The following is a 17,490-nucleotide window of genomic DNA, read 5'->3' as shown; positions in this document are numbered from 1 at the left end:
TCATGCGTTCTTTCATGAGAAATGCCCATACAAGGAATTCCACCCTTTATGATGTCATACAGGGCCATGAAAAAAAAAAAACATCCATCATACATCCAGCTTGCTTTTTGAATCTTTGGCCATGTTTAGCATGAGAATCCAACTCTTTAACAGTGTAAATAAGTCAGAATGCATGCATTAGGCATCCCCTTTTACTTAAATACTTTCTCGTATAACAAAGACAACTAAGCGATTAACCTAAAAAGTATAAACACTCTGGCACTTTCAAAACATTGCTATCAGAGGTTTAACAATACACCCCAAGCTGGTTAAAAACCAATATATATATATATGTGACGATTTAAATTGGTTGAAATCTTAAACTGTTTGTGATACATTTGGTGGTGGGGGTTTATATTAATTTACTTCTGAGGGGAACTGACTGTCTTCAGAAAAGTTTAGATACATTTTCTTCTCATCTTGCCTCTGTATAATGCATAATAAAGTACAGCTGTAACAAAGGAAACAATGTATCGCTGCTGTTCCATAAGTGCCACCTGCTGTCAGAGAGTGAATCTGCTTCTCCTTCAGTCCATCTGCTGTTTTTGTTTGATGCAGATATGTTTTGTGTATTATAGTTTCACAAAGCTGTAGTCAGAAAATTCAGAGTTTCTTCAAATTTCAAAATTATACAGTCTAACTTTAATTTAAACCAACTAAGCATAGCAACACTGGCTCAATAGACGGAGTTTGGGGCAGGGCTACTTGTTTGTGGAACCAATAGCAGACAGACTATTTGAACACTATTTAATTTTACAATTCAGCTCTGAAATCACACACTTCACTTTAATAACAGCATTTAGGTTAGCCGTACAGATGCAGAAGCACTTACTGTGCTGCTGCAGCACAACCTTAAGGCAAATGTCATGTTCCATCACATGACGGGTGAACTTAGATCTTACAGTCTGAGAGCTGAGTCAGCCAGACTCTCGCCCCGAGTCACATGGGCTAATGACTCTCAGGCCAATGACAGCTGTTGTTCACCAAACCTTCATTCTGCTCACCACATGCTGTTGTGCACAGCTCTCCATTTGTTTAGTGTAGCTGCCAATAGCTATCTTACTGTACATGGTTATAACCAACAATCTGGACCACAGCAGATAATTGTGTTGGTGATTTTAAACTTAAGCACGATTGTAGATTAACAACAGGATTTGGATAATTACAATATGTCAAATGCAATGCAAGTGTTTTGCAATGCAAAGCCTTTTACGGTGACTGTTACAAAGGTTTGGATGTGTTTCAATGAAGAAAACATCTGGACGCCTCTATGAAACTTGCACCACACACACATACAGGGCTGAAAAACACACAGTAGCTGCACTGATGTGGAAGGCATTCATTTGGCCCAAAATAACAACTCTCAACAGAATGTTGCCCCTGGCCCCTTCTGCTAGTTTGCACAACGAACATTGAGTGCACACACCAAAGCTACACAACAGCCAATGATTGCACTTACAACAACAACAACAAAAAAGAAATGTTAACACACATTTGTTCTAGAGTCACGCTATGATTGTTGTTAATGACATTCCTTGGCTCCGTCCAGTTTGGATCTAATGCACAAATCAAATTCTCAGGTGCTCATTCACGCCGATGTTTGACGGATGAATGCAACCATTTGATCTGAGAGGTGGACGTGCGTGCTTTGTGGCCTAGTTGCAAATGAACACTAACTGAATTAACAGCTTGTTATCGCCGCAAGGCTCCTCACATATTCTGCGGGTTATCAGAGCGCTGGAGAAGAATAGAGTGTGAAAAGACATAATAAGAGGATAGGAAAAAGTGTTTCTTCCCCTCACCTTGTAATATGTTGAACAATTGTGTAATTTGAAGTGTACACTTTATTTGTGATAATTCACCGAAAATAAATATTCTGTCATCATTTACTCATCCCTGTGTTTTTCTAAATTTGTATGATTTTTTTGTTGAGTGCAACACACATTTTTTTTTTTTAACAGAGTGTTTGAGCTGGGTCCTTTTCATAGAATAAAAGTAAATTGTAACCAATGGCTGTCAGGCTCTGAAAATCAGAAATACATTATAAGACATTATAAGACGTACCATATAGTCCATTTGACTCAAGTGATATATTGCAATTCTTCTGAAGCCATAATTGTGAAAACCATTCAGACATAAGAATAATAATTAAAAAAAATAAAATAAAATACATATATATATATATATATATATATATATATATATATATATATTATTCATTGATTTTCTCCTTCACAGGAGCACTGAAATCTCATTCAAGTCTACTGAAATATACATGAAAATTCTGTCAATCAAAAACAAAAAGAAAAACAGGAATTCAGCTTGATGTTTAGTTTTTCGTTCAGGGGTGGAAATAATAACCAGCTTGAATATTCGATTTCTACATGTGGGCGGGAACGAAACTCTTTTTTGCTGATTGGTCAGCCGAACATCAAAATGTGCCATCAGCAGTTCTTCCTCAGTTTCACGCATAGTATACACATTCTCAACACGTTTATTGCAACTACATTTCTTCTTTTTCTCATCAAACCAACCAGATTAACGAATAACTCGACACAACCCGTACTGGCATAGAGCCTAGACAGGCCTTTCTTCTGTGTAGACATAAAATTCACTACTCTTTGCATCAGTTGTGTATGGCAGGGTTTGATGGCTGTCATAACCTACACCTGAGCGCTCCCAGAAAGTCAAAAAATAAGTAAATTAAGATATAAATCATTATATTATGTGTACATTAAAAACAAAAAGGAAAGAACATGCATGGTGTAGGCTTATTAACTTTCACTCAAGATCCGCCATTTTGACAATCTTCTGAGATGTATAATATAGGCCTTGTGTTTTCTTAAAATTATTGGACAAGTTGCATAGGATTATTTTACAACATGTAAAAAAAAAGTGAAATTCACAATTCTCTGCCATTAAATGGGCAAGTGGAAACAGTTAAGTTACTTACAGTTTGTATAGAAAAGAATCACACCCCTTTAAAATGATCACATCAGTAATTACTAAGTGCAACTTAAAGAAATAACACTAACATGTCAGAAAAAAAAACAGTATGACTGCTGTTCCTTTAGTGCCACCTGCTGTCAGAGAGTGAATTTGCAGTCTCAATCAGTACGCCTGCTGTTTTTGTTTTGTGCAGATGTTTTATGTAGTAAAGATTCACAAAACTAAAGTCTGTTTTTGTTTACAATTTATACAACTCTAATGCAATTATACAATCTAATTTTGATTAAAAAACTGCTCATTTTGCATGTATACAGCATCTTTGTTCAGATCGTGATTGCCTCTAATATTGAACTGAAAGAGCACATGCAAAGCATTAATTCCTTTATATGAAGACATTTTTGGTCTTATTTCTTTATTTGATTCAGGGTTTGTTTTAAAATGTCAATTTAGTTTTGTTATTTGACATACTTCAATTTCACAAAGAAATGTGCAGCATTTTTGTTCAAGCAATAATAAAAGGACACCTTTTCATTTATAATTTGTCTTAAATCTCATTTTGCAAAAAAAACAAAAACAAATGTATTGTGAAATCAGTATCGTGAATCGTATCACCTCATGAGTTGAGTGAATTGTTACATCCCTACACAATATACTACATAAAATAAAATGATAGTAAAATAACACTGTTGTGGGTGAGTAAATAATGACAGAAGTGTCATTTTCGGTGTACTCTGCCTTCAAGTTGGCATGACAGTGAATGATATCATGTTTTAAAGTGTGTGTTTGTGTGTAGACACTCACATGGCCTGTCCTCGTTGGGTTTGCTTGGGATCTCTTCCACACATTCTGCTGGGAACCAGCCTACATTCCCTCGGGCACTGCCTTCCCAGAATCCTCCTTCCCCAATACTGAGAACTATGTACGAGAAAGTCATCAAAAAATATATATAAAACACTCTTCTCATTATTTACATACTACATGTGCAGTCCTATACAAAACACCTGTTACACATGCAGCTCTTTTGGCATTCTGACAACATCTCTATGGATGTATACTGTACATTTACACATGCCAAATAATTAACAAGCCTATGCTGATTTTACCCAGTGAAGTCTTCCCTCTTTATCCACTGAAACCTCTCTAGTTCATCTCTTTCTGTTTGTAAAGTGTTGCTAGCTCTGGCCAGGCATCGCCTGGTGCCGAAGGGCAGAATCTGTGAATTCTTGCTCTCCATATGGCAGGAGAAACTGCACTCCCTGCTACAAACCAGCTTTTCCATGCATTTTTCCATGCATTTGGTGCACACACTCCAAAATGTCCGTATTTACTAACAATAATATATGGTTTAATTAAGTAGTTAAATTGAAATCATAAAATGAGATACATGTACCTTTGACCCTGTCGTTCTTATACAAAGCGATTTCTCCCTCGCCCTGTGGTTGGTAAGACTTGACCACCACGTAGTGTCTTCCTGGAACAGCACTGTACAGCTTGCGTTTGGACCCTGGAGTGTCCATGCCAGAGTAGACATCCCTGTTGGCACGGGGACTGGTAGGAATTCAAGAAGCAAAATCTGAATATTAAAATAATACAATTATAATATGATACAATACAATACACACACACACACACACACACACACACACATATATATATGTATATATAATACCACACAGATGTCGATTTAATATATTATAAATTCTAACAATAATGTGCCATATTTATCCTTTTCTGATATATTTTTTTCTTAAATACATTTATATTATAGTTATATTACACACATACACGCACATTAAAATATTATTTACATATTATATATATGAATATACGTCACACCTCTCTGTTCAGTTCAGTATCTGCTCTGTATCAGTTTGCACTGGCTTCCAATAGCTGCTCGCATAAAATTCAAGGCATTGATGTTTGCATACAAAACCACCACTGGCTCTGCACCCCTTTACCTACAGTACATTCATTACTTCAGACTTATGTGCCGTCTAGAAACTTGCATTCTGCAAGTGAACGTCGCTTGATTGTGCCATCCCAAAGAAGCACAAAGTCACTTTTACAGACTTTTAAATTAAATGTTCCCTCCTGGTGGAATGACCTCAATGACTCAATCCTAGCAGCTGAGTCCTTAGCCATCTTCAAGAATCGGCTTAAAACACATCTCTTCCATCTTTATTTGACCCTCTAACTTTAGCACAAACTATTCTAATTCTGTTCTTTAAAAAAATAAAATTAATACATTTAACTACTTTCTGATCTTTTTTTATTCAATCTATTTTCTTTTCACTTTTTATACAATTATAATAAAGACCTCTAACACTAGCTTGCTCTATTCTTTTTGTAGTCTATCTGTTTTCTTTTTATTTATTATATTATTTAAAAGCCCTTGCTATGTGTACTGCGTTACGCTAACTGAGACTTGTGATAGTACTTATACATCATTGCTCTTTTGTTGTTTTTGATTGCTTCCATTGTCATCATTTGTAAGTCGCATTGCATAAATGTGTCTGCTAAATGACTAACTGTAAATGTTAAAAAAGAATATTCTTTAAATATTAAAAAAGCAAACAATGTTTATTAAGGTTAGGTTTTAGACAGAAATATTTTGAGATATTCTCAAACCTCTAAGCTTATTTTTGAATGGGGTTAGATGAAGGCAGAAAGCTAAAGGTCCTCTAAAATAGAGTCTGGCAATGTCTATGGTACACTAGCATACTACGAGACCACAGCTATTAAAAGTATAAGGGCTCCCTCTGCTGGATACACACCATAAATAGACATTAAAGCCAAGATGTGCTCCTGGACTTGTGTTTTACAAGCAGAAATTTTGAGTGTAGCCTTGGGCCAGTCTGAATCATTAACTCATCCAGTTTATGGCAGCTGAGCCCTGTCCTGAAGTGACTCGGAGTGTAACTTCATCCACTCAGTGGGAGCAGATGGCCCCCATCCAAAAAAAAGTAATAATAATAATTTGTTCTCCAGAAAAATGCTGACATTAAAGACTCAAGCAAAGAACATTCTCGACGATGTTGTTAATGAAGGTGTTAATGAGGGCGCGATGGGCCTAAAAATAACATTGAAAAGAACTCTCACTGCAAAAGAACATCCAGTTTTCAGATGACATGCATAATCTCAGAGGCACATATACTTAATTTCTCTGCTTTCAGTTTAACATATAAACGCAGAAAGATGGCCGAATGCAAAGCTATTTCAGATGCTTTAAATATAATAAAAAAAAATATTAAAAAAAAGACACAATGCTGAACAAATCAGGGTTAAAATGGCCATCAAGAAAAATATAGAGTTCACAAACCTGAATTCTGGCATTATGAAACACAGCTGTCGTTATAAATATCGTATGGCATCATACAAGCAACTTCCTGTTCACACATGACATGCCCTACCTCACAACCTCTCAAGGTCCCGGTGGCATCTGGCGACTTCAGTGTATAGGAGCAGGTGAAATTGGGACAAAGCACCTACATGTGCCCTCTGTGTGCTTCCTGCTTTTTTAAGCCTCCACTGAGAACCTCTCAATGTCACCGCCCAAAGTCAACACACCCAGATAAGCCTTCTTACGTAATAAAGCTTGACAAAGATGGTACAGATGTGATGTGCTTTTTTTGGAGCCAGCAAAGTGTTTACGCACTAAACAGCCCTGAACTGATACACTTGGTTTCTTACTTTAAAATGAAAAATGTGCGAAAATTGTGATGATACATGGAGAATACCAAAAAGTGGCAACACAATCTGGAACAGCTGTGACAAAATAACCATATGAAATATGATCCAAACAGCACACTGTGCCACATTTTAAGAGCAAACAAAATCGGCCGCACAGTGCTGCGAAATTAACTTTCAGCTACAAACTGCAGAAAATCTGTTCAGCCAATCAGATTTAAGTGCTGAAAAAACAAAACATAAAACAACAACATATTTTAAGCATAAAAAATACCAGAAATATAACTTGCTACCGACTGTAGATATAGGAAAAATCTTTTTTTTTTTTGCTTATATCGCTTGCTGATATCTAATGATTAACTTTCAAATGGCTTTACGTACAGAATCTACACCAGCTGGAAGACAAACAAGCATATTTCAGCAAACCATAAATGAGTGGCTTACTCATTTAGTGCACCGCCTATGGCAGCCAACCGGTCTGCCAATGTAACTAGCTGTCAAAACCGAGCAGCGAAAGCTTTCTTATCCAGCTTCATCCAAAGACAATTACATAAGCTGCGCTTCGCATCTTATTTTTGGAGGAAAACAGCAAAAAAGAGTTAATGTGGGCTGAGGTATTTATGCAAAACAGGGAGGAAGGAAACAAGGCCAGTAAGTGTTAGAAATCGGTTCAAGCGCTGCACGTATAGTCACATCCACAGGTCTATTTTTAATCAAGCTTGAAGGAAATAAGGTCTCATCATCTTTAAGATTTTGAAACCAGTATATGACAACAGTGGCAGATTAGCTGCTATAGCAAACGCTTGGCTAGCACATAACTGCGCATTCATACAATGAAATTATGTTTATATAGAGTTAAACTTAGCTCATTTTAAATCTGGCTTCATTTACCTCTGCAGGAGTTCATTAAACACTGGTGATTTTACCGGGGTCTGGCTGTGTGTATTGTTTACTTGATTAGCATGTTGCAGGCTAAAAGCTACAGGATGTGTTATTCAACTTGTCCATTACACTAAGACTTTATGAACTTTTGGTTCTTTATGAACGAGTTGTTCATTTTTAAAGGGGGGGTGAAATGCTTGTTTTCACTCAATATCCTGTTAATCTTGAGTACCTATAGAGTAGTACTGCATCCTTCATAACTCAAAAGTCTTTAGTTTTATTATATTCATAAGAGAAAGATAGTCTGTACCGATTTTTCCCGGAAAAACACGGCTGGAGGCGTGACGTGTGAGCTTTTGCGTTGAGAGCGTTTGGAAGTTGTGACATTACCGTGAGGAAAAAAAAACATCATCCAAAACAAGCCATGGCTAACAGTCAGATTCAGCCGTTTATTTATGATCCAGAATCAGATCCCGAGGCTGAAACTGAACGAGAGCAGCAGCAGCAACGACTTGCTCCGAGTGGGGCTCGAACCCGGGTCTCCGGCATGGGACGCGGACACACTAACATGGAGGCAGAGATATTTTAAGCAGTTTTACTCACCGCATGCCGTTCCAACACACGATCGTGACCCTTTTTCGTAGGGATTGCATCATCCTTAAGAAATAAACGATACGCAAATCCGTCGTCAAACTGGGCCTTGTTTGTAAAACAAGCATCTTCGAAATGCAGGGAACAAACACAAACACTTGCACAACTCCGTTGATGCTCTGTAAAAATGAACTCCATCCACTGGTCCCTTAATGCTGTTTTTTCTTTGGTAATCTGTGCAGGGTTGTCTTGCCCTGGCAACCAAAAACACACCCCTTTTGTGACATTTCGTGACGCTCTCGCTCTGATCAGTGAATGTCTGTTGTGCTCTCAGTGCTCTGCTATACGGGAGCGCGCGCTCTTCCGGCAGACGTGCCTCAGGACCCATATAAGGAAATTCCGCTCCATCTAATGTCACACAGAGCCATACTCGAAAAAAACTTTCCGAAACTTGTGACAAACCGGAAGGAGTATTTTGGGAACAAAAATACTCCTTCAAACGTACAACTTAATTTTTGAAACTTTGTCCATGTTTAGCATGGGAATCCAACTCTTTAACAGTGTAAAAAACTCAGGATGCATGAAATAGCATTTCACCCCCCCTTTAATGACAAAAAAGTAAAGATAAAAACTTCACAATGACACTTTCCAAATCACAGTGTGGTAATGGTCACGGCAAAATGTAAAAATCTTAAAACGTAAATACCACAGTACTTGTTTACACGGGTAGATCTTCAAAACAACTCCAAACAAGCGGCATGCTGTATCTACAACATGACCTTTACTGGCATGAGATGGAGTGTCTCATATTTCCCTTGTTTATAGCGGTTGACAAATGGCAATATGATGCTACAACTGACTACATCTGCTTTGGTTCCATTCTGAGCCTCTGAAGAGCAGCCATATTATCTAATACCCCAGAAGACACATACACACCGACCGAAAGTGACACACTCACACATGTACACACAACATACGGACATAGCCATAGCAACTGCTGCTGTAACTAAGGAATAGCGTTCCATTTGAGCAGCACATGCAGGCACGGAAGCCAATGATATTTCCACGGGTTCGACACTGGCACTAGCTGGAATCAAAGACCCTATATTTGGGCCAAAAGACCAGATGTGTAGTCTTTGTTTTCGGCTGTTGTCCGTTTTTATTTAGGCTGGCCCACATCAGCGGTGTAAATGCCATTGTAAAACACGTATAGCACAACAAATGAATCTATATAGGCTGCAGCATGAGAAACGAGAGGAGAACAGGGTCAAATACCAGAGGAGTTAATTCTTCCTTTTTAAAATGACATCTAATTAGAGGAGTTTTTTGCAGTGGAAGTGAGTAATTGGCCTGGCCCACTTACTGTACCGAGTCTGCTCTCGCGCTAGAACCCCTGTTGAGTGACAAGATTCGCACACCCACCGACACACATGCATGCACGGAGACGCACACACTCATGCACACGTGCATGCTGAACTTTCACTACATGACAAGCACCCACGCATGCATTCACTCACAGGGAAATATGTATGCATGGACACACACACACACATGCTCTCTATCTTTCGGAGCAGATTCTTGCCTCTCACTGTGGCCTAATTGTTTGCCAAGTCTCCATATTGCACCTTTGTATTTTGCGCTTCTATACCCAAAGTCACAAAGCTAAAAAAAAAACGACAGCCCGGGCATCTGTCCAACCTTATCCTGGATCAGGTGCATATCGCATTGCAAATGCAACCAAACCCTGGCTGCTCAGGTTGTTTTTCAGACAGATGTCCAAATTTGTCGCCGTTTCTTTTCATGGCCATAAGCAAATCGCATGGGTTTCATATGTACCATTCAATGCTAAAGTCACATACTGTAGTTATCTATATGCCGTTATAAATTTATTTGTCATCATCTGATTTATTTTGTGAATCAAATTAGGAGAAATGTTGAAGTATGTCCCAGCTGCTCTATTCATTTTAATAACATTGAGGCTTTTAAGTGTCAAAAAGGAAGCAAAGGCACTATAAGAAGTATTGTATAAATAGCACGTGTTCTGAAGCAATAGAATAGATTTGTATAAAAATGAAAAATCTGAAACAACGTGAGGGTGAGAGAACAAAACTTTTGTAAAAACTAGAAAAATTATTTCATATTTTTTTGCAATACAAATTATTTCTCAGATGTACCCTTTTCAAACGTATATAAAATTTATGCTTACATAAAAGAAACCAAAGGAGGTTTCAAAATATTATTTTATCTTAATACAATGCACTTTAAAAATTAATAGTTTATTCATTATTCAATACGCCGCCAGGGGAAGCTCTGTTCACTTAAAAACAACGTTTACATATTAAATACTCACTCAGTAGAATATTTTTCTGGTTTTCCCTAACGAATGTATGATTATGGTACATGTTTTACATCCTGCTTAACTATATTCTCAGTAGTTGTTTTATTTATCGCTATTCAAAATGTCCATATCTGAGACATACTGTAAATGTGACCCTAGACCACAAAACCTTAAGTCTAAAGTCGCTGGGGTATATTTGTATCAATAGCCAAATAAATTTTGTATGGGTCAAAATAATCGATTTTTCTTTTACGCCAAAAATAATTAGGATATTAAGTAAAGATCATGTTCCATTAAGATATTTAGATAATTTCTTACCATAAATATATCAAAACTTAATTTTCGATTAGTAATATGCATTGCTGAGAATTCATTTGAACAACTTTAAATGTTATTTTCTCAGTATTTAAATTTTTTGCACCCTTAGATTCTAGATTCTCAAATAGTTGTATATTGTCCGATCTTAATAAACCTTGGATCATCAATGGAAAGCTTATTTATTCAGCTTTTAGACTATGTATAAATCTCAAATTAAACAAATTGACACTTATCACTGGTTTTGTGGTCCATGGTTACAAATACACATCTGATTTGATCAAAAATTCTGATTTGCTGTCATCAGGGCTCCAGACAAAAAAAGCAATTAAGGAGCCACTGGCTCATATAAGAAACACCAAAAAAAAAAAAAAAAAAAAAAAAAAAAAAAAAAAAAATTAAGTGCTTTTATCATAATTTTAATCCATCTCGCATATGTCCTGGGAAAAAAGGTTCACTTAAAGTGGGAATGTCTTTTCCAATTTGAGAGCTATACAGTATCTTATGTAGACAAAGGTTAAGTAAAAATGTGAATATGCAATATAGTGCATACATTAAGAAAATCCTCCTTATTATGGTTATTTTTCTAGCTGACTAATGAGCTTATGGACGACGAATGGTTATTCTGAGGTGAAAGATTGTTACGTGTCATTGCTTTTAAGCTTTACATGTTTTCTGCCGTTTGAAACAATGTATGAGCAATTACATTTCATCAAGCTGCATATTGAAACATACCTTTTGATGTTCATTCATGTTTATTTCTTATAGAAGTCAAGAAAAATATATAATGGGTCATGTGCCACTTGAACTGAGGCACTAAAGCGATCACTCACGCTACATTAAAGAACGCCAAAATGTTTGAATTTCGCTATGAATTTGGCTTAATTTTAAAACTTAATTATGGATCTTATAACCTGAAAACTCCAAAAAGCAACAGAAAAAACAAGCATCTCTGCAGTCCAGTCCGTATCCCATAGACCAATTCCCAAAACTTGACCAATTTGCATCCACACATGGCCTTTTAAAAATAACACAGATTTGCCATAAATAAGGCCTCTAAAAACAACTTTTTCCTCACAGAAAAGGACACACTCCAGCCTGGACATGAGGGACCCACTCAAAACTAGACACACGGAGACAGTAGTCACCTCAAGTCCCATCACTCCCTTCTGGGACAGCAACTCACCTGCAGTGGCGCTGAGGGGTCTGTCTCCGTGTGTCTCCCTCCCCCAGACGGCCCAGGGAAGGGGAACGACTTCTTGCGGAGCGTCCCCCCCGGGCCATGGTCTTCACCGTGCCATTGGGGCTGTTCTGCATCTGCTGGGGGTGGCGGGGCGAGAGGCTGCGCAGGGGGGAAGCGGCAGGAGAAGGCGAGCGAGAGCGGTCCAGCGGTAGCTTGTTGACGTTCAGGTTGTTGTCGCTGTTGGAACGGAGCAGCACACGTGGGGCGGCGAGAGTGCTCCTACCCTGGTGCTGCGGTGGCCTGCTCCGACCCGTGCCTGCCGGTGCCTCCCGGAAAGGCACTGAGAGAGATACAGAAAGAAAGAGAGTTATTAAATAAAACGAAGACTGTTTATACACAGTGTGAAGTTGACTTTCAACTACTCCGTCTTATTTAAAGTAGTTCAGCTTTTTTAGGTGTCCTTCATTCCATTGAAAGTGACAATAATTAGAGCACTGTAACAAGTGTTCAAGTACAAGCTGCTAGACTGTGCTTCAGCTTTTTATTACATACAAGGAACTCTGTCACAATAAAAGACTGTCTGCTGTCTGCTCATCACCCAGTTTGATGCTCATTTATTGAATTAATGAATCCATTTGTTGCTGCTGAATTTATCTCATCCGCTGTAAGAAATGAATCAATGTTGCACATCAAAATCCATAGACAAATTCTAGTCAAAGGGAAAATTCAGGTTAAATTAGCTAAATAATTTGTTAACACTGTACAATTATGTTCAATAAAACTAGTTAACTAACTTGGATCATTTCTTTATATACTAATGCATTTTCAAATTTCAAGTTGTATACGCTTACAATATTTGCTGTATTATGAAAGAGCATGATTTCTTTTAAAGTATATTTATATATTAACATTAACAATAGATTAATAAATGTTGTAAAAATTTGAAGCTTATGTTTTACCATTTCTTAAACTCACCCCTCAGTTTACAAAAACCCACAAAATCGGTATTTGCAAACTGAAATCATTTAGGGACGTAATAGTGGTGGATTCTATGAATTATTTATGTAATGTTTAATTAAAAAATGGTTGTTGGTAGATATGTAAAAACAGCAGATCATCCTTTTTGAGGTAAAATTACTTTCCTAGGTCGATAGACTTTTTACTATTTACTCATTTAATTCCTCTGGGTAAAGTTTGCTCCATGTAAACAAAGTATATATTACTTATTGGTATCCTTAAGGGTATCACATAAAAAGTTAGCAGGCTTACTGTACTTAAGTGTGTCATGAAAGAGTGTCATATCTTTAAAGCTGAAGTTTGCCGTTTTGTCAATGTTAAATACACTCCCGTTTAAAAGTTTGGGGTTGGTAAAATTTTTTAATGTTTTAAAAGAAGTCTCTTATTCACCAAGGATCCTTCAGAAATCATAATATGCTGATTTGCTGCTAAAGAAACATTTCTTCTTTTTTATATTTTTGTGGAAAGAATACTTTTGTCTGTTTTACTCTTCTGAACAGATAAAAACTGTTTTAAAAGAACATTAATTTGAAATAGAAATATTTTATAAATGTATAAATGTCTTTTGATCATCAATTCATCAGCACCTAAAAATTTAACCTTGCAGAATCAAAATTTTCATTATTTAAAAAACTTTTGAACAATAGTGTACTTTCTTCTATTCCAGCATAATACGCAGAGATAAGCACACATATTTGTAAGTTGTTAACACTGTGTGTTTTTTTTTTTGTTCATTTTGTTTTTTTATTCCAAATTAGGCCAACATAGAGACACTGGCTCTACCAAATAGAATTTGGGGTGGAGCTATCTGTTTTAGCCGACCAATGGCAGAATGTTTGGGAAACCTGTCTGAAAACAAGCAGTTTGGTGTTGCTAGAAGAGCAAACAAACGCCAACTTCAGCTATAACTTTAACTTCAATGCCCAATAGAATTTTAAAAAGCTTTTTTTTCTTCTTTTTTTACAAACTGAGAGATGAGAGATGAGTCAAATACATTTCTTGTGGAAATCAACAAAGTAACATCTTAGTACTCCTTTAATACAGTAACTGAAGTGTTTTTTTGTTTCTTAAACAACAAGACAATGCCGATCACTCCGGTCTCCAGAGAAATACACCCACAGCAGCCAACTTCTCTGGTTCCAAGGTGATATGTACACATTTCAGGACCAAATGAAGCATATATCTCCACAACCCCCCCCCCCCCCCTTCTTAAGGCATCGGGAAATCCCTTGAGTTCACTGTTCGCACTGTATGCATGATGAATTTCTATAATTACTTATCTGCTGCCACGTTAAAGGTGGTTCAAGAAGACGTTTATCCAAAGGAGCGTGTTTCTCAGAAACACTAGGCCACTGAAAGACACAGTTCACACATGAACTAGATATCACTTGTTGGGTGAGACAAACGCTATAAATATATTCTGAAAAATAACCCAGGAGAAGCATAAAGAAGAATTGCGCCACTAAACACACATCAGTCTCTGCTGTTCATTTAATATGCTGATGTAATGGCAACCTGGAGCAGTTAGATCACCTTCACTGTCATGGCAGGTTATGACAAACAGTCTAAGAGATACATATCCTCCTGTTCATTATTATAAAGGCTACTTTAGGGGGTTATTATGGCAATAATGTACAAACCCAACCCCCACAAACCGTGAAGAAATCTGCCAGGCCCCCACTGATGTGGCAGGAGATGCCACATGAAACCTGCCAATGAAAAGAAACCAACGCTGATAATGTCACAAGAAAAAAAAACTGACATGCTTTATATAGGCACCAACTGGTTTATTTCCAGCACCAACTGAAGACAATGACATCACAAGCACATTGGCTGCCGGAACACGTTGATGAAACAGCAAAATAACCTTCAAACAAGTGAAATCAAAGTGGAAACATTCCAACTGCAACATTCTATATACTGTATATATATATATATATATATATGGGAGGCTTGAAAAAAAAAAAAAAAAATATATATATATATGTATATACATCAGCACGAAGTTGACTGAATTCCTTGCAGAAGGAAATGACTCTCTCAAAGTGATGTTCTCTCCAACTCAGACTAATTCACTCTTGGCCCCACGAGATTCAACTTTTGTTATAATCCGTCATAATATACGATTGAACTCAAAGACTTTTTTCCTTACAGAAAAAAAAGGTCTGTGTAGCTCTAACACTGGAGTTCTGAGCACTAATCCCATGGAACAGAAGTCACCCAATATCAGACCCTGCTCTCAAAACCCCAAAAGATCACCTCTTACCTTCTTTCTTGAAGGCATTCAGTAAAGACTTCATATCTCCTCTGAGTTTATTGCTTAATAACTCCCTCGGAATGTCCGTTTCGCCTTGAGGAACTTGGAAACAGAAGGTCAGGTTCTCCTGGACTGGGGTTCCTCGGTCAGTAAAGCACAACAGAGAGGGTTACGGAGAAGGCAAGCACTGTGGTGACAGTGCCCGCTCCACATGATGCCGTCTGTGACTGCGAGAGGAAACAGCAGTGTGCACAAGCCTCGCACGTTTCTTCGCTCTATCTCTCTCTCTCTCGCTGACACACATACATACACACTAACTCTCTCGCTCGGCCTCAGTTTCTTTCCGTTTCGCCCCGCCCCCTTTCCTCTCTCTATCTCTCTTCCTCTACATCACTCTCTCCCCGCCACCAAATCATTCACTGTACTATCAGTCCAAGCCTCCCACTGTTTGGTTTCCTCTAGGTAGACAAGGAAGAAGACTGATTGGAGTGTGTTGTTGAATCAGCTGTGTGACAAGACCATGCTGGGATAATCTGATTCAAATCAGCACCATTATGACACAAAGTACTGAGATCAACACAGTTGCCCCAAAATCCGTCATTTTCGGCCCATCAGTGGCTGGTGATATCATCAGAAGGGTTTTTTACATTTGCTGGCGACCACCCACCAAAGATGCAATCACGACTCTTGAATTAACTTGACAATGAGAAGTTGTCATTGATTAGGGATTTTAACCCTTGTTGGCTCTCCGAAACAGCTGTATGGGAATCAAGCCACCAAGTGTTGCTAAGCAACCCAGGGATGGATGTCTAAATTAGTCAGTGCAAGTTGCCGGGTTGTGAATTCTCCTGTTACCCATGTATGTGGGCTGTCCTTTCACACTAGCAATTCACAATTGCCTCTCAAGCTCTCTTTCCCTCTCTCTCTCTTTTTCCCCTCCTCCCATTTTCTGGCATGAGATGAGGAAAAAAAGGGATCTTTGAGGAAACAAGGAAGGAAAGAACTCTTGCATATTAAAATCTGTGTCAGGTTATGATGTCGTCAGCATAGATATGGATATAGAGTTAATAAATATACAGAGGGATCCCAAAGTCTGAGCCCACTAGTCCAAATCTTTACATTTTGCTTTATATTCTAATGAAAATATACATGAACTGCTTTATTAATGACAGCATTAACAAAAGATCCCCCCAAAATCCCAGATTTTCAAGAGTGTCTAATGACTTCTGGACCCCACTGTACGTCTTCAAATGTACACCGCTGATTAGATGACTTGTACATAGCAGGGATGGACAGAGCAGAACAATAAATCCAACATAATGTGTGCATCATTAGAAATCTCAATTCCATCTCTGTGGTCTAATGAGCCAGCAAAATGATAAAACGGACATCTTCTCACATCTAATTCAGCTCTCACACAAGTAATAACGCCATAAGCGGCAAAATCGTTTCAAACTGGTTCCCAGTGGGAGCTGTGAATGTGTTTTCAGGGAGCGGTTCTGATATGGCCATGTTTCAAAACAAAACAAGCTCCGCTTTAAAATAACCCAAAGCAAACCCTGTGAGTTACGTCTCTACGGACAGCCTCCTCTTTCTTTTTGCTTTCTTCTCATTCTTCTGCTCATGCTGTTAACACCCAACCTTAAAAAAAAGTGCCAATCGCCTTTGCTTCGGTTGCTTTGATTCATCTTTCCTGATAAAGAAAACATCCTTTCTTATGTGTGTCAGCAATTTCCAAATCCTTCGCCCCTTCCAGACCAACGCTAATTTTCACCCAATTAAAGACTCTATGTAACAATCAATTCCTCCAGACCTTAGAGGGGCCGACCACCGCAGCTGGTATCCACAGTCTCATTAAATCAATTGATCATTAAATTGCACTTGAAACTGTATCTCAAACCAAAGAGCTTAACCTATTTAATCGAAGCTGCCGTAGGCTTGAACTCGGGTGGTGAACTGAAATCCATCACTCTGTCATGCTTTGAATTTGGCCTTGTTTATAAACCATGATTAAAACTCAAGATGGTGAATTATATTTCCCAGTGGCCCCAATATCTAATATAGACTGGCAGAATGCAATATGAGCCTGTGTGTGAGTGTGTGTGCATGCATTTGCATGAGCACATATACAGGCATTTCTTCCATAATTCACACAATATTTGAGTGCTCTTTGAAATCGGCGCCATTTCACATGCTTTAACAAGTAAGTCGATAATAAGCCAAGCTCCGAGA

General features: G+C 37.9%; 1 protein-coding gene across 1 annotated transcript in view; it reads right to left on the bottom strand.

Annotated features, from left to right (window-relative positions):
* Positions 1–17,490, bottom strand: part of LOC113078239 (SH3 and multiple ankyrin repeat domains protein 3-like) — a 40,296-nt gene that overhangs the window by 9,562 nt on the left and 13,244 nt on the right. The window contains exons 5-7 of the mRNA XM_026250563.1: positions 11,988–12,324; positions 4,379–4,536; positions 3,790–3,903 (exon numbers count right to left, since the gene is read on the bottom strand). Of these exons, the coding sequence (XP_026106348.1) occupies positions 3,790–3,903; positions 4,379–4,536; positions 11,988–12,324 (609 nt within the window). The remainder of the gene's footprint in view (positions 1–3,789; positions 3,904–4,378; positions 4,537–11,987; positions 12,325–17,490) is intronic.

Source organism: Carassius auratus, unplaced genomic scaffold, assembly GCF_003368295.1.
Source record: "Carassius auratus strain Wakin unplaced genomic scaffold, ASM336829v1 scaf_tig00024778, whole genome shotgun sequence".
In the NCBI taxonomy this organism is placed as follows: domain Eukaryota; kingdom Metazoa; phylum Chordata; class Actinopteri; order Cypriniformes; family Cyprinidae; genus Carassius; species Carassius auratus.
This window is presented reverse-complemented; position numbering and strand designations above follow the sequence as displayed.